This window comes from Oxyura jamaicensis, chromosome 1, assembly GCF_011077185.1.
Source record: "Oxyura jamaicensis isolate SHBP4307 breed ruddy duck chromosome 1, BPBGC_Ojam_1.0, whole genome shotgun sequence".
Lineage (NCBI taxonomy): Eukaryota > Metazoa > Chordata > Aves > Anseriformes > Anatidae > Oxyura > Oxyura jamaicensis.
Window position 1 is genome coordinate 12,106,388 of NC_048893.1, and position 26,688 is coordinate 12,133,075.

The 26,688-nt window shown below is 44.8% G+C and overlaps 1 protein-coding gene across 2 annotated transcripts in view; it reads right to left on the reverse strand.

Annotated features, from left to right (window-relative positions):
- Nucleotides 1-25,389, reverse strand: part of RSBN1L (round spermatid basic protein 1 like) — a 52,487-nt gene extending 27,098 nt beyond the window's left edge. Inside the window, exons 1-4 of one of the 2 annotated variants that reach the window (XM_035315547.1) lie at nt 24,708-25,389; nt 12,645-12,758; nt 781-1,041; nt 398-462 (exon numbers count right to left, since the gene is read on the reverse strand). In XM_035315547.1, the coding sequence (XP_035171438.1) occupies nt 398-462; nt 781-1,041; nt 12,645-12,758; nt 24,708-25,341 (1,074 nt within the window). In that variant the 5' untranslated portion in view covers nt 25,342-25,389. Of the gene's footprint in view, nt 1-397; nt 1,042-12,644; nt 12,759-24,707 lie in introns of both variants that reach the window. The other variant, XM_035315546.1, reaches the window with a different exon arrangement.
- Nucleotides 25,390-26,688: the final 1,299 nt, after the last annotated feature.

The following is a 26,688-nucleotide window of genomic DNA, read 5'->3' on the forward strand; positions in this document are numbered from 1 at the left end:
TATTAAAGTACTTCAGTTTTATGAAGATCCTCATACAGATAATCTATGGTTTAGACACCCAGATAGCCACAGCTAAATCATTTTAGCCCTAAAACATAGTTAAGCTTTAGCTCCAGAAACAAATCCGAAGAGAACTATGTACACATGCATGCAAACATTTTCCCTCCCCCATAAAAAGAAACTTCCTCTCAGGTAATATGCTCTTTGTCTTTAGTAACGCAAAGCCAATTTATTAGTTAAACAACCGTGCTTCTAGTCTTCTTCATCTACACAGCACTGCTAATAGTAACTGTATTCTAAAAAAAAAAAAAACAAAAAAAAAAAAAACAAAAAAAAACATTCACAGTTGTTTGAAACCATAATATGACTTTAGAAAGTAAAATGTATAACCTCTTACCTGAGCATGAAAATTTGACATAGTCGTTGTCTCTATATCTTTCTTTCCCAAAATCTCCATTTTCACTGGCGAATTGGGAAAATTAAATGAAAAGTAGTCTAAAAAGTCAGGTAAATAAGTAGCTGCCCCATGAACAATACCCATTACATAGTAAGCTGCACAGTTTTCATTTTCACTAAAAACCAGACCCACAAACTCTTCTGCAAATCTCTCCATCTCCACAGGAGATAAGTGGGAGAGTTCATTACTGTAGGCATGGATAACTGATGCACCTCCGTTAGGCTGGTGCTCAATATGAATCAGCTGTTTGAACTCCAATGTGTCCAACCTTTTGAGTTTATTTTGAACCCGTGGCTCCTTTAACGAGACAAATGGAAACTCACTGTTCTCTGGTATCATGGACTCACAGTCCTTCTTGGGATCCATATTTTTCCCATTGAAATCCTTAAGATGATCATCTATGATGCCTTTGGCTTCCTGATCCTCAACATCAGAAACCAGTCCTGAGCAGATGGTCTGAATGGATTTGCTGTACATTTTTGGACGCTTCCTCTTCTCGTTCTCTTTATGTTTCTTTTTCTTTTTCTTCTTAACCTTTTTAATCTGTAGCTCTTCCGCATTGGTTTTTGGTTTTTCCTTCCCAGCTGTTGAGAGGAAAAAAAGATCTCTTAAGTACCTTGACATACAAAACATTTGTTTAGAGATCAGGATTAATGATACCAAAGCACTCATCAGAAGGCACACACAGAGACCAACACCAAGTTTCACTGAACACATCTTCCTGAAAACGAGTAGATACCTGCCATAATCACACTACAGCTGACAAGTAATCTCCAGGGGGGAAAAAAATTTAAAAACACACAGAAAACAACTTTGCTAAGGCTGCTTTTATAATCAGTCATGGTCCATAACCACAGTCTAACTGGTCACCAGCAACTACTAAACCAGGAAGTTCAGACACTACGTGACAGCTATCAAACACTGCCAAACAATGGGTTTATAAACAGTCAGCGAATGTAAACCATCAGCAAGCTGTCGGCAAATGTTGCTGCCAGGACCTACCTCATCACACAGCTTTATACAGTCATTCTTCCAGAAACAAAACAAATTTTGTTGAAATGTATGTGGAAACACCTAAAAACTGACCACTGAGTTTGTTTTCTTTAAAAAACTCACCACCACGCAGTAACTAGCTCAAAGTTGCCTTTCAGTTTAGCTTGCATATTCATGTCAGATGTAAGGGGCTAAAGCTAAGAGTACTCATTTGCGGATGCTATGTTCAAGTGATTCCCAAGATAAACATCCTCCTTTCTTTTCAAGTGTTTTTCTTCCAGTGCTTGGGAGGAGATGGGTGGAAGAGTGGATGGCAAGTAGTAAGTGGGGTAACCAAAAGACTGGTGTCACGACACTGCCCTGAGGTCTAGCAGTTGATATCTCATTTCATGATTTGATAAAGCCAAATTACTTACCACATTAGAACACAAAATTACATCCACAACCAGCAATTCAAGATTAACAGGTTCAAACACCAAACTTTAATGAAGCATTGCAATTAAATACACAACTTGTAAGTAATCTGAAATCACAAGAGTTAGATAGCACGCTCATTTTCAAGCCAGTCTCTACTACTGTGCTGCAGTAGCCTGATTTCAGCTTGCAATCCTCAGACCAATTCACAAAAATAGTCCTTTACAAGAAAAAAAAGGAAAGAAAAATATGAAATATCACAACTGCTGGCGTACAGAATCTCATGCTCTTGGTAATTAAGAGGTTTGGAGCTGGAATATGCCAGATACTGGAAAGGAGAACAAGCAAGAGGCTTGCCTCCGAGCCTCCTGAGGTTCACAACAGCAGCCCCACACCTCTGGGGTTTCTCAAGCAGAGGCAGGCGAGCTAGTTCTCTCCCTGGCTTCTATTTGCTCATCTTGTGGGGGAAGAAGTGCCCTGAGGTCACTCGTTCCTTATTTAGCCTAAACAAGGAAGTGGGTGCTGGGATTTCCTAACTTAATCCACACAGTTAAGAGCTACAAAGACTCCCCTCTAAATCGGATTTAATGGAGCACTCTCTGTGAGCACAACATCAGTTTTAGGTAACCAAGTTCAACTGCCAAAAGGTACAGCATGCTCAAGAAAATCCCAGTTCTCACATACTCAATGTAATGCAAGAACAGCATGGACCTCTGCAGCAATGCTACCTTACCCGGTAGATGCAACAGTCACCACTTCATGGTTGTCTTCTTTCTGCCACAGTTTAGATCTACTCGGCATGGAAAGACCAGAAGGAGCAGCAAGACACAGCCAGCCAGCTACCTAATCCTTACGTGAGTCCCAAAAAGTAAGTCATCAAAGATGCCAACGTACCTGGGGAAAGTGTCATTACCTGACATATCAACTACCATTCACATTTGGTGGTATTGCAACGGTGTCATGATGACACCACTTTCAGGCGGGGAAAACAAAGCCAGAAAAGGCTTAGGACAGTTCCACACTACGTACCACCAACCTGGCAGCCTTTTTTCCCCCCCTCCCCTCTGCAATAGGACAGAACTAGAAAGGATCCCAAAGCCATCAGGTATTGCAAACTATTAACAATACTTTAACTTACTATTTTCAAATTATTTTTTACTCTAAACATGAAAATTCATTGCTATACTGAAGGATACAGAAAGAAGCCACACACTTCCCAACATTACACTAGTTTGGAAGTAGGAAAATACAGAGTCCCACCACTGAATGCCAAGTGGGGCTGGAGGAAGCAGGTACGTCTGTCCACCTACTTCACTTGTTCTCACGCAGTGCCCAGATCTTTAACCAGTACCTCAGATCCCGGACTTAATGGATGACAGGGAAGGGATGGAAGTGTGCATTACCAGGTTTACAATCAGCAGTAATATTTCCAACCCAACACATCAACTTCTGAAGTTAAAGGAAGAAGCCATTTGCTATGTGCTCTATCATACTTGAACATCTCTATTATCAAAAACACCTTAAAACCAAACATCATCACCTACATGTCCTTGCTGAACACCCAGCTACTAAATTACCTTTCAATTAGTAATAATGGAAAGCAGATTCTTTGTGTAAAAGATGTGTATGAATCCGTATCACTGCGAAACTACCTCAAAAATTGCAGACATTTCTACAGTAAAAGAACAAGAAAAATCATCTGATCTCCCCTTTCAACCTGTCCCATTCCCTGCCTTTGATCATAGCTTCTGAGAAGTCTTTCAGAGTAACAATCAATTTGATTCAACTCCCCCTGTAATGTGCCATGATTCTTTAATCCATCACTTAATGTATTTCAGAGGCAGCTATGCAAACAAGGACTTGTCAGGTTACACAAATTCAGGAAAACAGCACTGCAATGAGCAAAGCTGAGTCTCAGAAGCAGAGGTACCTATAAAACGTACAAAACCAGAAGATCATTGTAACATACACCATTAAGGTCAGATACACTGGATGTAAATCAGCACATTAGATCAAGCTCTTATAATTTGGTAGCTTACTCAACATATCCAGAACAGTTTGCGCTCAGGCCAGCTGTAGAAACAAGCTTTAGTTATCCCGGTATACACCTATGTAAGTACTCAAAACCTTCTTAAGAGGGATTACGCTAAAGCGTTTCTGCAGTGAAGAACATTTATCATTGTGTGTTTGTTTTCACACCACCTCCATGAAGCTTTCAGGAGGAAAGAAAATGCTCTTAGCCCCAGGATAAAAATAATAATTCTCCTCGTATCCAGCACAGTTGTCCTTCCAGCTTTTAGGGAGATGATCTGGTCAGCTCTAAGTACAATTACACACACACACACCACGCACCAAAAGAAGTTGAATTATTATGTGGAAAAAAATCCACGCAAACACAAGCGAAGACCAAATTCCCTGCAAACCTAACCCACAGCTTGAACTCTTTAATATAACATTAAAGTTAGACAATTTCTCAGCCTGCCTTTTTAAAAAAGGTAACATTTTAGTATACTTAATTGTAATATCATGGATCAATTCACAGTTTCTTTCCCCTGTCCTTTACTATAGCACATACACTGCACAGTGCCTGTTCCTATTATTGTCTTGACATCAGCATATGTCCAACTCAGTATTTGTGTTCAATTATTTTAGCATGCAGTTACAGTTTTGCTGAGGAATACAAACACCAAATGGAAAACAAGAATTTCTCACGTAGAATTTCAAAGAATGCAGCATTTTTTTTAGCCTCAGGCTGCTCCTCGGCTGAATTTCAGAAGATCCAAAAGTAGGTGTTTTAAGTAGATGGTTAAAGCTGCTCAGAAGTTGCAAAGACCTCTACAGCAAGAGGAATTAGTTTGCTGAAATACTGTGATTGCTATCAGCAATGCCCAGTGAAGTACTTTCATCTTACTCTTTTTTTGCATTAGCTGTGGAGAGGAGCAGGAACACGCTCAGTCGCTCCTGTGCTGCATGTATAAAAATGCTTTAAAGCAAAGTGTGTTGCTTCTTCCAGAAGCAATAGTGCTTCTCTGACACCTGGCTAAAGGAGAGCGGAAAAAGAACAGTTACATGCAACGTCTCCCTAGCATATTAAAGATGCCTCACAGCAGACATTATCAAATCTGGTAAAAACACAGCAATCCAAAAGGCAAAATAAAGATCCAGGCACTAACACCAAGATATCCAAACTGTCTGGTTCAAGCAAGGTCTGACAGCAGCAGTACAGCACTTGGTGTAAGCTTATTTATTTCATCTCTCAAGCAGTGACTATCGAGGCAATCTCTCCCAACCCAAAGCCTTCAGGACAGGTGGCTTGAGTCTTCACCAGCAATCAAAAGGAACGTGCACACATACAGACACACCGAACTCCACAGCCTAATGTCAACCAGGACATTAGATATTTTGAAGTTCATGATATCTTCTGTCTCTGCATATTCTGAGATGCATCTAGACAAGCACAGCTACTGAAGCACCTATAAACCAAACAAAATCTTTTTCCACTGCATGATTCAGAAGTAGGAGTCTTCACTTGTGCTTCTGAGAAGTCTTTTACTTCAGGTACTTAAGAATGAGCAATAAGGGGGGATATGGAGGAATGGGATGGGGGACGACAATCCAGCACTTTTTTTTTTTTTTTTTTTTTTAAGAACTTTTCTCCTTATCCTGCAATAAAAAGCACAATGAGCTCACGCTTTACTGGTGTGCAAAAGACCAAAGAACAGCAAAAAACTGGATTTTGCTTCTGCTCATATTTTGCTAGCAATATCTATCTGCATGAGGATGGAGCTATAAGACTTGAACTGTGTTTATAACAAAATGAGAAGAATGGAACTGTATTCATTCACGTATTCATTCTGTTAATGTATGCACTCAGCAATAATAGAACTCCCTCTGGGCACATTTTTAGCCACCTTCTATGCAAATCAGGCCTTACATTACACAAACACAGCACAATCAAAATAACCCACAAAACTAACCCACTGCAAGCATCCGCACGGGAGGTAGATCTTGCAAGGTAGCTCAGTAAACTTACTGAGAACAGTGCCACAGTATCCCTGACCCACAGCGCAGGACCTATGGACTGGATCAAGATTCAGAACTGCTGAAATTGTCCACAAATAATCCCATGCACCATTATTATTACATGACACTCGTTTGTAATTTAAAACTACGCTAGACAGCCTGAGTTTTGGTAACTGCAAGTTGACTCCCTCCATGTGTGAGCTTCTATAAAAGAACTCAAAGTTACCTAGAGCATCCTTCTTTGTCCACGAGATCATTTATCTGCCATTTCACATTAGCAGCAGCCACCAAGCTCTCATTTCATTCGACTGTCTCAGCTAGAGCAGCATTTCAACTCTGAGGTCACAGCCCCCAAAGGTAGCAGCCAGGGGCAGGAGGTACGGCAGAAGTTTCAGAAGACATTCCCAACAAGGTTAAGATGTTCCGCCTACAGTTTTCTGGCTGACTGCTAGTAGCAGCAAGGAACAGCCATTTATAACTGCAGGCAGGTATTCAAGGCAGTTTTCACTTCCCCGCTTTGGGAGAAGTCGGTCACCAGAACTGAAGAGAGCTGTGCAGCACTTGGCAGCGGGCAGGACACAGAGGAAGGGCCATCAGTGCTGAGGAGCCTGAGCAGGGACCACGTTTTCCACATTTATTTCAATTACACGGGAGGACTGAAGCACAGCATCTCACTGCTTGTTCTATGGCACACGAGAAGACACAGAAGTATCAAGCAGCCACTGTCATGCTGCTTGTTCTACAGTGAAACATCAGCCTGGCTATTGCTGCCAGCAGCTGCAAAATGTTAAGTCTTTGGCTCGGTCCTGTACCAACCATCTCCTATGGCAGTGCTCCCGAGACGTAGTCCCACCTGGCCAGCCAAATCCAGGGCTCAAGCGCCTTCTGCCATCCTCACTGCAACCCAGACTAAAGCTACTGACAACAGAAATTCATTAAGATTCAGCTCTGCTCCATCTCTTCAGGCAGAGTCTTCAAAGAGTAAACACAGAAATCCCACTTCAAACCACAGCAACAGAGATGAAGCATCCCCCTGCCTTTCAATGAATTCAAAGTTCATAACCACAAGCAACTAAAAACTAGCTTAGAAGAGGAACTGCCAAGAGCCCATTCACTGACCAGTAAATAAATAAAACATGCACTCACAGAGCACTAGCACGAGGGTTGTTAGAGGCACGGCCACCTACAGTAGCAAAAAAAGACAAAGAAAACCCCGCAGCAGCCAGCACAATATGAGAAACCCTTCAGCTCTTCAAAATACTCACCCATACCAGCCAGATAGTTAGATGATAGATGGCAATTTCATATTTCTATTTTAATATTACCTATTACCATTTTCTTACATGTTATATAATGAATGGGGTTTAATATAGTAATGCAGTGAGTTAATGATAACCATTACTAAATAATTCAAAAGGCTTAAAACAACTGAAGGAATTTGAACAGACAACACACACAGGCACTCCACGGTTGAGGAGAATGATCACCATCACCTGCTGACAGGTGGAAAGCTAATAGGCCGTGTGCTGAACACACACACACAGCTTCCACCTGTCTCTGTACACAGCCCAGGCACCAAAGCAAGCAGCAGGAGTAAACGGAGAACTGACAGCTATCGTGTTCTAGTCTCAGGCTTGAAAGCCTTAATATTAAGCATCAGAAAAGTCTAGAAGCATAAAATAATTCTGTTTCAAGTTGTCTCAGCCCTCCTGGGAACAGTCACAACCACCTTGAGAACAACTGCTCAGGATTTTCAGAAAGTGAAACTTACAAGCATGCAAACACAGGATGCAAAGTAAGTGTATACGCTGATACAGACGAGTTGTACCATGCCCAGCTCTGTAAGGAAACCCTTACCCAGCAGTGCCTCACAGGAAGATCCTAACACGCTTCCTCCTATACCCTTTCCAACAACTGCATTTTACCATGGAAGCCTCAAAGGGATGTTTTAAGATGAGCAGAGATTTATAAAGTGATAAAAATATAAAACTTCATTTAAGGTCTTCTAGAACATCCTGAAGAGACGGTCTGCAAACAGCGTCTGGACTCTGGTCACCTGAGTTACTGCACTAAAAACACACGGGCAGTTGTTACGTTACTGTTCTATGTATTTTACACAAGTACAAAGAAGCCAGCAAGCTATTCTTCTTCCCATAGCTGGATGCCATCTGCTCAAGCAGGGACACCCAGAGCCACCTGACCAGGACCATATCCAGGTGGCCTTGGAAGACCTGCAAGATGGGAGCCTCCACAACCCCCAGGAGCAACCTGTGCCAGTGCTCCATCAACCGCAGAGTCAAGAAACACTTCCTGATGTTCAGAGGGAACCTCCTGTTTCAGCTGGTGCCCATCACCTCTTGTCCTGGCATTGGCCACCACTGAAGAGCTTGGCTGTCCTCTTTGTCCCCTCCCTTAAGGTTTTTAAAGACTTTGAGATCCCCCAAGCCTCCTCTGCTGCTGGCTGAGCAGCCCCAGCTCCCTCAGCCTCTGCTCACAGACCCGCTCCATTTCCTTCATCATCCTCACGGTACTGTGTTGGTTTCTCTCCAGTCTCCAGAACCGAAACCCGCTTCACGTATACAACACACTCACAGGGTGAGAGAAATATTGTGTGTATACCCAGCCTGCTTGGACTCGCCTAGCAACATAGCCAAAAACAGTGACTAGCAAGAGCCTGGGGGCAGAAACACCATTCCCAAAGTAACAGCTCCTATAGATGTGACAGCATGACAATTCCCACTGAAGTCCTATATTTGTATTTGAAATGGAATCATTAAAAATGGTAATTATTTTATAGTAATACATGTACACATGCTACCCAAATACTACCCTTATTTTGCTGTGATTTGTACCCACAGCCTTCACACCAGTCCTCTGACCTTTTCCAGCCCAAGAAGCTGTACGTAAGCCTTTTCAGCCTGCAGAGAACTCACAGGCAGCAGTGTGGGCTGGTCTGACCCCATGTCCCTTTCAATGCTGGGGCAGCTCTGCTCTTCCTTGAGCTCCCATCCTGAGGCAGCACACCCTGAGAGCCCCTCAGCCTGCCTGCACAGCAGCAGGGACTGCTCACCTCCAGCGTCAGTTCCTCTCAGGTCCTTATCCATCTGCCTGGCCAACACAAGGCTTTAGCTAGACTGGAGGGGCAATGCAGACAGCCACAACTGCAGTGGCAGAAATGAGGTAGTTGGGGAAAGGAAGGAAGCAAGGGTAAGCAGCAAAGACGTCTCCTCTGAACTCAAAGCAGTGACCCACTAGCAGCACGAGGTAAACGTATGACTGACTGCATTCCTTCTGAAAAATGTTTGAGGCCAACTTGAACTTAAGAGCTCTTCTCTCAGCTCATCTCATATACCTTATATTATATATACCTTATATATACCATATATATATATGGTATATACCTTATATATATACACCATATATTTTACATATGAGGTTTACCCTATCCTCATCTATGTTACAGGTAGAAGTTGGTAACTTGGTGCATAGGGATGGTGAAGTCAAGTCATCAGTACATGCAAATCAGAACGGTGGGAATATAAGCAATTTAAACAGCAAAGCTTCCTTACACAAGCACGTTTCCAAAAAACAGACTTCACTTCCAAATGAACGATTACAGAGAAAGAGGAACAACTATATGGATTTATTCTGCATAAGATATCTGCTAGTGAAAAAGGATGATGAAAAAGCATTGAGCTCTAGATGCAGAAGAAAAGCCACCAGGCCCACTGAAAGAGTTAAGTATCTCTTTTAGCAGGTCAGGACATGACAAAATAGCCCTTTCCAAAGTTGCCCTTCTCCATCTAGGGCACGTTTATTGCTGCTTTCAACAGAAAGGCAACACCAATTTAGGCAGATGAACTGCTTGCATCCCTAAGCACCTCTAATTGAGGTGAACTCTTCCAGCATTAAGCTCAAAGCACCAAAATCAGGCTTATACAGCAACTCTCCCCAAAAAGGCATCAACAAGTAACTAGCCACCCTTACCTTGGACACCTGATTTAGCTGTCTGGAGTTATACAGGCTATTATCACCACTCCCTCAAAGAAAGTCAAAAATGGAGGACAAAAAAGAAACTAGTAATATTCTCAACATAATAAAAGCATTCAGCAGATGGTCAGTGACATTTTTAAAACAAAATCTGGTTCCAATGCCTAGAAGGAGAAATAACCAGTCTCTGCAGACTGGCACTGAACTTAGAGGTTTCCTGGAGTCCACGCAGTGAATTGTGAGCTCAGAATAAGAGGGTTTAGAGCTTAAGTTTGTTCCAAGAAGAAGATATCCTCAGCTGAAAGGTTACTAGCATTTCAGAAGGTTACAGAGGCACTGACTGAGACACAAGTTACACCTTAAAGCTTTTGCCCTCTAGCCCTCAGCTGTTAGGACATGAAGGTACACCAGCAAAGCAGTCAGGAAATGCTGTACCATCCCCAGAGAACATATAAGCAGATGCAGTCAGACTTCGGCAGGCCCACAGAAGACATCCCAAACTGCTGTTCTAAACGTGTTATAAACCCTGTGGGGGTTTATGTCCTGCCTGCTTTCTGCTCTCCTGACACACTCCTTTCTTTGCCTGAAACAGGAGTAATTCTTGCAGGACACTGGCAAAACCAGGCACAGCCTCTATAGAACACTTCCGTCCCACTGAAACATACTGACTTGCTGTCTGTGCAACTCCCTACCCCGTGCCCTCTTTATACTGCCACTCATCACACGAGGTAGGAAGTGCTGGTACAGAAACAAGACCTGAAGATCGTCACCGCCAAGGCAGTTAAGCGTTGCTCAGTATCTCAGCCACCAACTTCCTTCCACATTGGAGAAGACAAGTCACATCTTTCACAGGAAGTCACCAGCTCAAACATCCTGCGTGCTGTAGGCTGATACCTAGAGATCTGCTCAGCACGGGTTTTGAACTGTCGTTGTTTCTACTGCAATTACTTGGATCTGCATTTGTACTCTACACCATGATGCAGTAATTACAGAGTTGCACGCCTGCTACCTCACATGAATGTGCTGTAGATAATGGTTTGTTTTGGGAGGTTCAATTTTTTGTTGTAAATTAAACCCTACAGCCAGCAGACATAACAGAAAAATTTATCAGGAGTTTATGCCTAACTTCAAAAGCACAGTCTGAAAATAACTGATAAAAAGTACTGGGTCTACTTAAACAAGGCAACATCCTCACAGGAAAAACTGGCAAAGCATGACAGATAAATGAAGAGAGGGGTGGACCAAGGACTGGCTTAACTGCTGTGCTCAAAAGGTTGCGATCAGCAGCATGACGTCCAGCTAGAGGACAGTGATATTAGAGTACTCCAGTGCTGATACCATCGGCCAACACCACCCAATACTCTTCGGTAATGGCAGAGATGATGGAACAGAGTGCACCCTAAGCAGGTTTGCAGAGGAGACTGAACTGGAAGGAGTGGCTGATGCACAAGAGGATTGTGCTACCAAGCCAGAGGGTCATTGATAGGCTGGAGAACATTAGGCCAACAGAAGTCTCACAAGGTTAACTTGGGGAAGTGCGGAGTCCTGCAGCTGTGCGGAATAACCCTGTGCTCCACAGGCTGGAGCCCAACTGGAAAGCAGCCTGTCAGGAAAGGACTTGAGAGTCCTCATGAATGCCAAGCTGACCATAAGCCATCAGCTGAGTCTCCTGGACAGGATTAGGAAAAGCATTAACTGCTCCACCAGCAGGCTGATGGAGTGATTCTTCCCCTCTACTCAGCACTGGTGACACACATTTGGAAATATCGTGCCCAGTTCTGGGCTCACCAATCCAAGGCAGACATGTGCATACTGGAGGAAGTCCAGCAAAGGGCCAGGAAGATGACTAAGGGAACAGAGTACTACTCACAAAAGGAGATGCTGAGAACAGCAGGATTTTACAGCCTGAAAAGGCTTTATGAGGTTAATTTTTTTTCAGTGTGTATAAATATCTAGCGGGAAGGAGTAAAAATGTAGATATCTCACAAAAATCAGTGAGGCTGGTAAAGACTTCTTGAAATCATCTAGTCCAATCCAACGTAAGACAACATGGGTGGTCAGACGCTGGTACTGGTTGTGCAAATTCTGGAGTCTTCATCCTTGCAGACACGAAGTCTAATGGGGACACAGCCCTGGGCAACCTGCTTTACTCAGCTCTACTTTGAGCAGTGGCATTGGACTAGACTATCTGCAGAGGCTCCATCCATCCTCAACTTCTGTACGATTCTGCGAGTCAGTGCGTGCCCAAGCAAGTGTAGGAACATTTTCATTATATCCCACTGCAGTAATGGAGTTGGATAAATTAGCCAAAATTAGGACTGCCTGTTGCACACACTTAATTTCTCATTATGTAACAGAGTCCCTGAACTAGAACTCTTTGGTTCTTTAGTTTTGTGCATTTAGTGTTAGATATTTAATGACTTGGATTCATTTTTCCTCTCTATGGTATATAAAATGACAATCTTCTTCAGGAACTGTTGCGACAGCATAGATATCAGCAATGTCAGTCATTAAACCACTTGTCTTTACTGCTACTGCATAAGAATACTGGCATTGTGGCAATAGTTATGTTTTTAAACTGCAGTATCTGCAGTTGAAGAAAGTTAGCATTTATAATTAAGTTTTAAATTCCAAGCCTTATACCAGCTGTTCTTGGAAAAGGGCATTTAAGTTAAATGAAAGACACAATATTAAAATTCAGCACTCAATCCAATTACAAAGGCTTTAATGCACTACAATGAAAAAACACTAAGCAGCTTGAACGTACCTTTCTGCAGTAATTTGATCTCTCCATTCTCTTTCTTTATTTCATTCATTATTTTGTGCTTCTTCTTCTCTTTCTGTTTCTTTTCCCTTTCTTTCATTTTCTCTTTGATTTGAGCTGAAACACAAATATTTTACAATTAAACGAGAGAAGCAAACTTGGTCACATGCACATTTCATATTGCTATTATGCAAACCCTATCAAGAGGATAAAAAGAGTTACAAGGAAATTCCGGGACTTATGATATGAAAAGCTAATATTTATCTGTTGCATAATTCAACATAAACTTACTGAACCTAGACCAGTTTCATTTCTATTACACTAGAACTGTATCAACACGTTAACTGCACACAGTTGTTAACAATTTTTACTTACTCATAGTACCTTCTGCTCTAATTTTCCACCTGTACGCAGCTCTTACTTCTTAAGATTTAAATTATATGCATTAGATTAGAAATGAAGGAAGAAGTACGCTGTATTTTCCTGAATGCTCACATACACTAGAAATTTCACATAATATGCCCCCACATCGTCTAACCTAAAAGGCTCTCACAGGTAGCTTGGAATGAAAATTTCATTTGCCAGCTGCAAAATCTTTTACATTAAGTTCACAGGCCACACTAATGTGTTAACAGTAGCAACATGTAATTAACAGACACAATACAGAAAGGTATGCCAGTTCATTATTTGTTGGAAAATCTGTATTTGCAAAGAAGCTATAATGCATTCGTGTTTCCCTTGCTTACCTGACATCAGCAACAGCTTATCTGAGCAGTTATTACTCATTTACTGTACTGACAAGTCACTCCAGGTTTGTAAGTCTGTCAGTACAAAGCAGGCCCTTTAAGCACTCTTCCTACACGAAAAATACTAGGTCCACAGAATTCCTGAGTTCTGGGACTTATCTTTTCAAGCTGAGCTTAGAATTACCTTTGAGGCCAAGCACTGAAAACTAGTTAAATCCAGCTTCTCTACAGTCACTGCAACCAGCACCACACGTCTGGTTTCTTGGCCTGAAGCCTAGTACCCGCTCTAAGTGTTTATTGGGCTTCTGAACCTTCACAGGGGAAGAGTAAGCCTCATTTCAAGCTTCTACATAACTGTATGCTTCAGAATGGTTTCTCGGTAATAAAGCTGAGAGACAATCCCGGTGTGTCATTTATGGTGCCTGCAATATAGACCCCACATGGACGTAAGGAGAAATTATTTACTTTCCCTCAAGCTTTCACAGAAAACAGAAGAAGGTATCTTCACTAACAAATGGTCAAAGCCAAGCAAAAGGAAGATTTGGATTTTGGAATAGAATAGAGAGCATCCACAACTATTAACATGCTTCATAAATAGTTTGGTTAAATAAAAAGTACAAGGGTTTTACCTAAGGGTGAAGAAAGTGCAAGGGTTAATCCACCTAAATGAATACTCTAACAGCAGCTCCACAGCTCTCCTATCTTTCCTTTTAGGAGTTTTCTAATAAGGTTATGGAATTTGAATCTTCATCAGTTAGGATGAAGAATGCATTTTGCAAAGAGGATGGACAAGCTTAAAGAATGAAAATAAAGAACAGAGATGACAGCTGAGTTATGTCTGCTGCCTATACACAGATCAGGACAGGCAATAGAGAAAAAAAACTATGCTAGCACAAAAAAAAAAAAAAAAAAAAAAAAAAAAAGGTAGTAAGGTAGTCATGGTTAAAGCCGTCTGGAAATGTTAGTTCTCAGCCACTGAAATAGCAATGCCCAGGAAAAGACCTCTAACGACTCGAGGAGCAGGGATGACAAAGCAGATTTACCCGCAGGGCAGAGCACAGAGCCCAGACAAGCTGCTCGCAGCAGCACAAGCCAGGACTTCCTAGGAATAGGCTGAACAGACAGGATCCTTCCTCTGCAGCCGGCTCCTCCCGAGACAGAGCCCCCAAACTGCAAATCCCCTGCACCTCAGAAGCATGAGGTAGGAAGTAGATTATATAACAGCATTAGCAGCAGCACCATGAAAGCAGATACCCACTCACTCAGCATGGAGGCAGCAACACCAGGCTTGATTTGTAACCTGGGCTGGATGCTCAGCCCAGCCAGGATTACACAATTACCGTGGACAGGCCTAGGTTTTATCTCGACATTTGCATGGTGTTAAGAGGTACACTTGACTTCTGCTATCACTTAGGAATCAAAGTGAGACTGAAGAGCACACACAAACGCTGAGCCTGGCTGAACAAGGATGAATGAAGGACTGAAAGAAGCTTTTATTACCGGCTCGTGAATAGCATCGCAGGCCAGTGAATCCTGCAGCTCTGACAGAAGCAGCGCTGAAGTAGGGACAGAGAACAAGCTGAAGCCTTTTAGAGAGCCTCTGGTTTACTTTCACTTCTAGAAAGCTGAGACAATGGTGAGAAATACCAGACAAAAGAAACAATGGAAGTGTCCTATGACCCCCTCCAGCAGCATCCACAAGCAGCTCATACCTGAAGTGACTGTAAATGTAACACAAAGATAGCTGAGGAAGGTTTGAGATAAATTACACCCAACTATTTCCCTTGTAGAAATCACGGCGCTACAACATGACCAGTGTATAGCCTGAGGCATGTAAGAAAACAGCTGAGGATCCCAGTTTAAGTGTACAAATTCTCAGGTCTCCTCCCTCTGAACTGAGTTTTCAGTTCAAATGGCTTCAGTTTATGAGGAAAAATGTGTGTTTTGTAGTCTGGCTGGCAGAACTGACACACAGCTCCCGGACAGTTCTGCCGACGGATCTCCTCAGTGATAGATGTCCCATTTCACAGCTTGCAGTGGGATGCAGAGATAAAAACCAAATTCTTATAAGATGGAGTTTACCACAAAATCTATCACAACTTAGCCACACCAGCTCTACAATGGCAGTAAGTTTACAAGTATCCAAGAGTCATTACAGTCCATACACAGAATTAAAACACCCTTCCGTGATAAATGCCATATGCTAAGTGCAGCTCCTCAAACACAGTCTCCATGATAACCACTGAGGTAGCGTAACACTAAAGCTGGTGTAGGTTGATGCAGGCTAGAGTGCCTTGCGAGTTTCCAAAACACCACAGAGTATCTTGGAGTGGCTTCTCCAAGATAGTTTCACTGCCCTCGAGCCATGCACCATTTCAGTCCAAATCTCACTTTCTCAAACAAGAAAATCCTGTTTGAAAACAAACGCACCCAACATTGGGCAATTTACAACCCAGGTGTTGTACAATAAGTGACCAATAAAAGACAAGGCTTGTCTTGTTGAACAAGTTAACAATTCCTGCAAACTCCAGTATGGCTTTTTGGAGATTTACTGATAGCAACCAGTACTGACAGCAAACCTTGGGTTCCCCACTTCATTTGCATGGCAGTCTCAAAGCAGTGAAGAAGCAGAGATGCTTACAGCAATCGTTCCATGTCCATGGGATGTTCTGCAGTTACCTCCCACCAATGCTACTTCTATCAAACAGAACTGAGGGGAAAAAAAAAAAAAAAAAAAAGCTTGAGCTGCAATAGGTAAGGGATAAAATGAGTCTCCAGGGCACTGCAACACACATGGTGAGTGATTCCAGACAAGAGAACATCAAGTACCAACCAGCAAGCAGCACCTCCCTGTATGCCACAGCACTGCACGAGCAGCTGGAACAGTCTGTGTGCACCACGAACTACTGAGCGCTTAGAAAAGCAATTAACGAATTCAAGCTGCACATGCTAACGAGGACATCATTTGAGTTCAAAGTAAGGTAAGGGGGTAATTTGACTCAAAAAGGGGTGTCAGGTTTTACATAGAAAGGCCTTGTGTTCAGTATGTTCAAATAAAATAAAGGCACCAGTTAGAGCTGTGATCCGTTACTGGACCCTTTTCCACAAGGGTGTGTTTTGGGGGTGGGAGTACATTTAAAAAAAAGTAGGCTTAAAAAAATAATAAAAAGATGTTCTAGTCCAAATAAAAGATTAATTCAAAATAAGTACTAGGTACAGCATATGTTCTGCAGCAAGTCACGTAAAGGTTTATTATAAACCTTTCAAAATTCGTCCAAGCTCTGTTATTTTTCTGTGAAGCCACCTGAGCCTATCTACCTGTTAATAACTACTTTCCCACTTCATTAGATATCCCAGCAATACAAACCTCAGTTTTACTTAAGCTGATTTAGGTGCTCCCGCTTTTACCAAGGTTGTTCTGGTCAGGGATAATCAAACGATTAGTCGTGAATATAAGGATTTGACTAACTTTTTGAGCTATTTATTAAGAAAAAAGTCATGTCTGCTCTGTCTACTTTGAAAAGAGAGAAAATTGTAAATCTTAAAAGTTGTTATTCCAATGCCTTGAGGGGAAAAGTCAATCATGACGCCATCTATCACCTCGGAAGTGACAGCAGAGAATACTTATATGGGTATTAAGATGCCAACACAAATGCAGTGAAGCAAGCCTCTCTGGGAAAATAGCAGCTCCTCTACTGGAAGCTTCAACTGACACTTTATCAGCACATCAGTCACACCAACATCCTTGATCTGAAGCCATCCAGAAGCCTACGCAATGCACTAGCTCTCTACTTGCCCACGCTTACACTGCTGTGGGAAGGTTCTGGTGACACCCACCGCTCGGTGCTCCGTGACACGCTCATTTCCCTATCTTACCGCTCGTCTGAAGACTTCCAGGAACTGACTCTGAAGCTGATGAAATAAATATTCAGGTCCCGCTTCACGTTAAGCCATGCTGGCATCTTTTTCACTTTTGTCTTTTAACAGCTACAGTAGGGGAAAACAGCTTAACGAAGCAATTACATACAATCTTACCTTCTCATTACTGCAGCACACCAACCCGTACCGGTCTTCTCACTTTGCTACTGATTTTTCTACATGCTCTTCCTGCATGCACACACACTTCCTATTCCTGTACATAGCCCCAAATACACTAAAAGCTGAAAGCTTGAAGTAACGTGTATCACAGGGTACACAGGGACGGGCCCTGCACCATTTTGCAGAGATTTTCCCCTATCAAAATGTTCTTTTGCTTTGTGTGTCTTTGACAAAGAAATACACTGCTCAGGAAATAACTGCTCACAGACTGAACAGATAGAAAATATCTTCTGCAGTTAAAAAAATAAATGCCAAGCGCAGCCGGACGCAGCTATGGAAGGTCCAAGCAACAGTTAAGATTGCTCTTTCATTTTCAAGCTCTAATATCTGAAGAAATAAAGCCTCTAGTCCAGTTATTTTTAACTCTACTAAATAAGCCAATGTCACGCATAAACTTTTTAAAATACAGAGTTCTGTGGGAGTACGTATCCTTGTTTGCAGTAATCACAGCACCCAGGGAATTAAGAGATTTCTGGGTGTCTCACATTCCCAATAGAAGTGTCACTCAAAGTGCCATTTTCTTTAGATTTAATGTCCTACAGAAACACCATACCCAGAAAAAAAAAAAAAAAAAACAGCCCCAGCAGTATATCTCAGGAAGTGCTGTATACGGATGGAAGACCCCTTAAAACACATCCCCCCCCCCCCCTCCAAAGGGGTATTTAAAATATTTTCCCACAAATTAACCCCCCCCCCCCCCCCCATAATTGAATTAATTCAGCACAACACGCGTACTTCCTCCTCGAGCCTTTTCCTGGGTGTTGGGCTGAGTGGATAAACAGAAGAAATGGAGGATGAACTGTATTTATAAGCCACGTGCACCTAAGGCTATAGGAAGCTATTTCCTAACTAGGTACCTTCTCATAACGATTGCAACAATTTAGGAATCGTAAACAGGATCAGATTTCAGAAATGTAGCCAGACCTTCACCTCTGCTGCAAGCTTCCTGGAAGAAAGAGGTAAATCAAGTGCATATAGAATAGGTTGAGCAGGAAATGCTTTGTGTTGCCTTATGTGCAACGTAGCTGCCACTCTGTGCAACCCGCACCTTGAAGCCCGCGCAGGAGCTCGAGCGAGGCAGCTTTCACCCCGAGCCGAGCTTCAGAGCCTCATCAGATAGATGCCAGAAGCTGCAGCTGCTTTGCATCGGTTTTCCAGATGGTAACCCACATCAGTAGTCAGCCATAGATTACGTTCAAAGTGCTCTGCCTCTCTCCCCTCCCTTTGATTTAAGGGCTGTCACTGCACATCAGGCAAAATATTTACAAGCCACTGCTAACGGCCGCCGTCAATGCTGCCAGCGCCCACAGCGCTGTGCCGGAGGGAAGGGCGAGGAGGAGGGGAGCACATCAGGCACCAGTCCTTCCATCGCCCTTTCCTCCTTTAATACTAACACCCATAAAGTAAAACCTCAAGAAGCCATGTTTATCTGGCTGTGCAGACACGTTAAGTACATTTCACACCACAACGGTAACGGTCCTGACACCTGCACGTCCATCCATCCAACCAACCCTCCTCAGTTCACGTGCATGAGGAAACCCAGACAATATTTCTAAGAAAAAAAGAACACAGGTCTTCTCATCCCAATGAATACAAAGAACTACTTGGCAGACATCCCTTTCAGCAATTAAAGCTTAAAACCCAAGATATGACTAAGGACGACCCCTCAACAGCTGAGAACATTACCCCAAGCCCTCCAGTGAACGGGAAGAAAGGAAATCCCCTTTTCAGAATTAAAACACGTGGGAGAAATGTAAGCCTTATCTCTCCGATTTCTCTAATCTCTGTAGTTTCTTTTCCTACGTGCAGAGCTGTACAAGCCAAGCGTAAGCCCAAGCACTGGGGAGTTGCATCAGAAATCAGCAGTGGAGAACGTGGCAGCTGCAAACAAGGCCTCCAGAAGAGGTTTCAGATCTGACGTTTCCAACTGCTGTGCTGATCTCGTTTCAGCTCAGAAAAGCTATTTGCGATTCACTATTTGCAATTCTACAACCAGAGTAAATTTCTGTGTATAAATTACATGCAGAGCTGGATTCTGGGGTACAGAAGGGGCTTCATTTGCTCCCCGACTTACAAGATTTTGTTCTGTCCAGCAAGGCTTGGTGGGAACTGGATCCCTCAGGACAAAGATACACTGCCTCAAATTCACTTCAGCATCAAATGCTTAGCTCGGAGAGCTGGAAGTGACACTGATGTAAGCTGCAAATAAATCTTGATCATCTCACAAAATTTGTGAAGTCCTTCTTCCTCTAACGTCTCACACCTAAAGCCCTCAACGCTTTCTGAGTACTGCTGATTACTATAGGATATCTGATTAGAAATATATTGCAGAATTTAGAGGAGTGATCAGGGGCTTTGCGAGCACAAAAATGGCCTCCGGATTTAGAGGAGTCAGGAACAGGGAGGGGGTGGTTGGGTTAAGCAGGACAGTAAAAAAGGGGGAAATAAATAGAAATGAACAGAATGAAACGTTCAGCAGAAGGAAAATGACAAGCTACCTAACAAGATGATGGTCCCCAACCTAAAGAAGGGAAACAGAATACCCAAACCTGATTTGCTAAGTTGGACTGAAACGAGCTTCCCACCAGATGCAAACTGAACTTCAGCAGCAACCTGAAATATGAAATCTCTTAAAAGTTCAAAAGCCTTAAGTGAACTGCAAGTCAAAGGGATGAAGTTACCAGAGGAATCAAAGGTAAATGTCTGTCTGAAATATCATCTAACTTATCTTTCGAAGACATCAGGAGGGGGGAGGGAGAAAAAAGACTGGAAGTAAAAGCAAAAGGCTACGGTACCAGGCCCAGCTTTACTTTCTTGCTCATAGGGAAACCCCCAGCAGCAAGTTAAAAATACCAAACTCGTTCTGTAATTGCTTGCACACTGAGGCAGTGTTATCAGCAAAGCCATCACTGAAGACAAACTATGAAGGAGGAAGGGAGGGAGAGAGGAAAATTGTACACAGAGATGGCAAAAAAAACAGAGGACACGGCTGAGGAGCCTGGCTCCCACCCTGCAGCACGCCTGTGGAACAAAGCAAACAAAACAAGCTGATGAGGTGGGGAGGGGCTGACCTGAGCTTTGCACTGCTAGGAAAACAATTTAAACTAGGAACTGCTAATGCAGAGTACCAGTTAAATAACTAACTGGGTCAGTACAGCCATAACCCGGAACAGCAGGCACTTCCGTCAGATCCACACCGTGTCTGAAAGCACAGCAGGTTACACAGCTCGTAGTGCCAGAACGAACTGGCCATGTAAGAGGCAAATCTGTTTTGAATGGTCCAAACCTCGTATCTCCAGGATAAACCATGCAGGTGGCAACACGGCCTTCCAGGTTCTCTGCCCTCATCTCAGGGCTCACTCAGGTGAGCCTGGAGCTGCAAGGCCTGGCTCCGACCCTGCAAGCTCGAGGTCCTGCCCATCCAACGGCCACAAACATCTCCAAGGGAGTACTTGATCAAGGAAGGAAACACAAAAACGTTAAATGGGTATAAAGATATTATTTTTTATGGTAACCCTGTTTAACATCTTCCTGTCACTCAGGACAGAAAGGTGCCTCAAAACTGGGAGCTCTGGCCCAGCAGCCATTAGCACAAGCAAAGGACAATCGGCAGCCCTCACGCTCAGCTCTTCTGACTGGGCTAAGATGGCAGGCAGAAAAACTTCTCATAATTTGCTGCTCTGTGTCAATACCCCATGCTATCAGCACTAGAATTAGAAAAATGCTGTTGGTACTACCCAATTTGCAAGCCCTACAATGCCATTTTTCCAAGCCCAGACCTCACGTTCACCCACCCCACATCACCACATGCGCATATTGCCTTGGTGCACCACAGCCCCTCATGGCACAGATCCTGCCATCCCTCCCCAGCTACAGTCTTCATTTCCTCCCATACCAAGACTCGTGTAGGCCCTCCCTCTCTCACCAGAACTGTTTTTCCCCCAGCACCATAACTGCTATATGCAGAAGAGCATGTACACAGCTCACCAACTGGAACAGCCGTCCCCCTAATTCACCAGCACCCTCCTCAGTGCCAAGTTCATTGGGAAACCCCTTCCACCTCTCGTGCCTACGTGCAATCCATCTCCACTTCGACTGCGAAGGGGAGATTGGAGTTCTTCCACCTTCAGATATTTTATAAATAAGGAAGTCTCACCTGTTACACCCACTTAACTTTTGATACTTGTATTTTCCTGTACAGGGCTCTGCACCTGCAGCCTTCTAACCCACCCCATCTTCCTTCTGAGGTGAGACGCTGACACGTGCACCAGCTCTGAATACTGAGCACAAATCAATCGATACTGTCAGTTCTGCGTTGCTGCTCATTCTCCAAAGCACTGAAAGGGAAAAAGGCTGGCTGGAAGCAGGCTGCAGAAGGGGCATGCTGCATTTGCCTGCATCAGATTGATTTTTAGCAAGTATTACCAGCTGCACATGCAACAGCTTCTGCAAACTTAGCTCATTACAGAGGGCCATGTGTTATTCCTGCATTCCCCCTATGTATTCTGTTCATGCAAGCAGCTCAGACTTCTTTTTCATTATATGAAATCCTTTGAGTTTGCCCTGATGTCATACCTGTAGGCTGCCTACATTTTTCACTCCTTTTTATGTACCCCACCTCTATCCTTCCTTGCTTTTCTGCAGCACTACCTATGTCTTCTGCCCCATACCAAGATCAGCATCACCACCCTCTCTCACCATTTTGCATGCTGTTTCCTCCCTCTTTCATGTCAGGATCTGAAGTCCACTCATTCCAAAAACACTGCTGCATCCTGCGTCCCTTTGGCATCTTCTAGTCCATGCCCCCTCACTCCTGCCCTAACGCATCAGTCTTTTTTTTGCCTCCATCCGAGGATTTGGGGTGCCCTCCCTCCCTCCCCAGGGTCATTCTTTTCTTCCTCCAGAACTGCATTTCTCCTTTCCTCTCTGGGAAGTAAATTATTCACAGGATTAACAGCACAAACCTGTTCTTTAATCTACAGACAAACACTGAACCACATTTCAAAGGCCGGCTGCTCTCAGCAGAGGTCTCGGTGCATCCCTCACTTCCTTGGGGCCTTCTCTGCTGAAGCACACAGCTCAGTGAATAGGAAGTTCTTCGATTAGGCACAGAACTACGTCAGCAGCTACAGCAATAGAAATCACTTCCTCTAAACAAATCTAAAGACCTTGATACCATAAAGGGATCACTTGCCTCGGAAAATGTTCCGGCCTGTTCTCAGGCTTTCAAAGCTAAATTAAATGTAAAAACACCTGTTCTGAGCAAACAGCAGCTCAAATCTCAAGTACTTGTACCTGCCAGCACAGGTTGTATTTGAGAAAATATCCTTCCTGATAAGAGTGGAAGGATATAAGGCCTCTACAAGGCCAATCCCTACTTTCAGGAGGGTTCAATTCACAATTTACCAGCACGCAAAAACACTTCATCTTGTTATTACAATACTGTTCCCAGAGATTTATGAGCAGTTGGGTAACACTGGTAGGACACCATGGCAATGGCAGCGATTGTGGTTATTATTTTCATAACTTCACAAGGAAGATGCTGTGAGCTTCTTGGTAGCCATCATAGACAGCAAAAAGACTTCATCGTCAAATGTTTACTGGAAGTAACTTCTGCAGATTTTTCCCAAGTCATCTTTTGAACAAAAGAATGAAAATAAACGTACCTAAACTGAAATGCTTGAAAGTGCTGAAGTGACGTACTTAAAGCCCACTTGTACAGCAGCAATCAAGATCCCAACAAGACGACGCACAGGACACATTGAATCAAGAGAACACAAATAATTCAAAAAATAAAAAATAAATACTCGAAGGTAAGCGACTCTAAATACTTAATGCTACAGCACAGATTAAGATACTAGTGGGAACTAGCAGAAAATGCAGTAAGGCAGCTGGACGATGTAATCAATAGACAGAAAGTGGTATATTGATATTAATAATTGGTCTTCACATGCTTGGCTCATCCTGTAAGTGCAAGGAATAGGCCATAATCAAAGCAACCTAAGCCTACACAAATGCTGCAATTTATCTTTCCTTTGAAAGGAAGAAAGGAAACTTGCTAAAACTAGGTAATGGAGCAAACATTTTAAGTTCTTTGTATTTTAATATAAATGCAAAGGCATCAACATCTGGTTTAAGGTCACTGGAGACTGGGCAAGCATATGTTGGTTAAAAAAAAAGCATATTCCTGTACTGTTTTATATTTCCAAAGCATCTATTGTCAGTGCCTGTCAGCAACAAACTAGCCTAATATCTTATCTTACCTGGAGTGGCCATTTTTGGCCAGATCCATTAATAAATGAACCCAGCACTCCTGACCTTCCTCCCAAAGGCCTGATGCGTTTTATAGAAGCTTATATAGCTCAGTAATTTTCAGAAAATAAAGGAAAATAAAGGAAACCTGAAAAAGCACCTAAATGAGAGGCTGACAGCCTGCTTATCTAAATTTCAAGTGCATGGTCTCTGACGCTCCATGACTTAGCCTGTAAAAACAAACAGCCCAATAAATGAGCTCACTTAGGATTCTTTTTAATTTTTAACAAGCACGTATTTTCATAACGCGCAGTCTCTGTCACGACAGTGACAGAAACTCGATTTCTTCAGCAGACCCCTAGAAAACCCCCGGACACCCTTATTTCCCTAATAGGTAAGAAAACCTAAGGCCTCTGGCAGCTTCTGGCTGACGCCATAGCTAACTCCACACCCCCTTTTTTTGACAGGATTGACGGCAGACCGAGCCACCGCTGCCTTCCCTGGGAACTTGCAGAGGAGCAGGGGTCCCCCGGAGCATGGGGGCCCCCCACACGAACAGTGGGGCTCCCCTCCGCAAAAAGAGGGGCTCCCACACACAAATAGGGGGTCTCCCCAAAAGCAGGGGGCTCCCCCACACGAACAAGGGATCTCCCCAAAAGCAAGGGGCTCCCCCACACGACCAGGGGGTCTCCCCGAAAGCAAGGGGCTTCTGAAAAGCAGAGGGCTGCCCCACACAAACAGGAGGTCTCCCCAAAACCAGTGGACTCCCACACACAAACAGGGGGATTCCCGCCAAGCAGGAGCCTCCCCAAAAGCGGGGGGCTGTGCCCCACGACCAGGGGGGCTCCCACCAAACAGGGGGCTCCCCCCGATAACAGGAGGTCTCCCCCGAAGTAGGGGACTCCCTCCTAGGACCGGGGGGAGGGCTCAGCGTCCCTCCCACCCCCCATTCGGTGTCCCCCCCGCTCACCTTTCTGCAGCAGCAGCTTCACCTCCCCGTTCTCCTCGCGGGCCGCCGCGCTCAGCGCCCCGCCGCCATCTCCCCCCACGGCGGCGACGGCAGCCCCGGCCCCGGGCAGGGCTCCGTGCTTCCTCCTCTCCTTGTCCCGCTTCTCCTTCGGCCTCTTCGCCTTGGCGCTGCCCACGACGGCCACCCCTCCGCCGCCGCCGCCGCCACCACAGCCGCCACCACCACTCTCGGCGGGCAGAGCCAGGCGGTGCCGGTGGTGGCGGTGCTGGTGCTGCCGGTAGGAAGAGGAGGGCGAGGCGGGCGGCAGCAGCACGGCGGGCGGCAGCAGCTTCCTGGGCAGCGGCGAGGGGAAGGCGAAGCCCCCCGAGCTCCCCGAGGGCAGCGCGGCGAAGCCCCACGCCGCGGGGCCGCTGAAGCTCGGCACCACCGGCGGCTGCTTGGTGCCGCCTCCTCCTCCACCGCCGCCCCCCTCGCCGTTGACACGCTTGGAGCCCTTCAGGCTCCTCTCGTCGGTCCCCTTCATTTTCTTGGCGGCCGGCTGCGACCCGCGGGGAGCCTTCGCGTCCGGGCCCGGCCTGGAGCCCAAGGGCTCCGGCGACGCGGCGACGCGGCCAGGGCTCGGCGGCGCCGCCATTTTGCGCTCCTGCCTCTATTTACTCGCGGCTCGCCTCGACCGACGGCGGCGGGAGGGGCGGGAGGGAGGGGGGTGGAGCCTCCGCCTCGTCCAATGATCGGGAAGAGATGCCGGAGAGACGGCGCGGACGGCCAATCGAATGAAGGGGAGGGGCGGGTTCTCGGGTTATTGGGGGCGGCGGGCTCGGCTGAGTGCGTAGTTGGGGAGGAGGAGGGGGGTTGGTGTGGAGGGTCTGTGGCTCAGGGCGTTTCGTTGGGGGTCAGGGTGGGGGGGGCTCAAGGTGCCGTGACGGGGGCGCTGGTGCCGTTTTGCGTTAATTTTTCGGGGTTTTGGCTTTCCTAGCAGCCAGAGGGGGTGGAGGTCTCAGGAGGGCTGGCACGGGGTGGTGAGGGTGGGATCTCACGCGCTTGGCGTCGAAGGGTGAGATGGCGGCGGCGCTGTGGGCAGAGCCTGAGCGCCGTGCACGCTCCCAAATCGTCGTCAGAGGTCGGGCTGGAGGCCTGGTGGGAGGACGGCAAGTTCCTAAGGCTGCGAGTGGGGGCAGCCCGCCGGGGTTACCAGCCATCAGGAGCAGCGGGACCACACGGACCTCCGCTGCTGGTTCAGCAAAGGGATGGTCTCACTGCATGAGGCAGCCCGGCCCGTAACTGGGCTGCTTGTCCCGAGTGGGAGCTCTCCCAGTTCTGCCCACGGCAGTCTGCAGTGGTCCTGAGGTCTGCTGTAAGCAAGCAGAGGTCACAGAAATAAACAGGTGAGTCCTTGGTGTCTGGAGTTGCTTTGCTGCTAGTGTCCCACTTACATTAATCTCAGTCATCCTCGGAAACTTTTGTTCTTTCCTCAGTGGAAAGAATGGGTTAGCTACCGAATCAGGCTTTATCTGTCAGGCTGCTACAAATCAGATTGCTTTTTGAAGTTTTGTATATGCTGTATTAGTTTACAAATAAGGTCTGGAGATCACCTTTTTGTTTTTTTTTTTTTTTTTGCTTCACACACTATTTTCATGTGAGCTACAACTGATCAGCTTCTGAATAAGCTTGCTTCTAGTAGTCCTGCTTTCTTCTCCTTTATTTAATTTTTTTTTCAAATTATAATCCAAGGTGAATAGGGTTCAACATTCATCTCAAAACAGGGAAGAGCAAATTTTCTGTGTCCAGCTAGCTCTACTAAAAGGGCCTTTCCTCACATTCGAGGTTTCCTACTGTAATGGGGTATCTTCAAGCTGGATTTCTGGGCGTGATGCGGAAAAATGGCATCTATATCAAAGCACAGGAAAAAAATTCACAGCATGTACTTTGGTCATAATCAACTACCATCCAATCCCAGGCCAAAATCCAGGTATAAATGTAC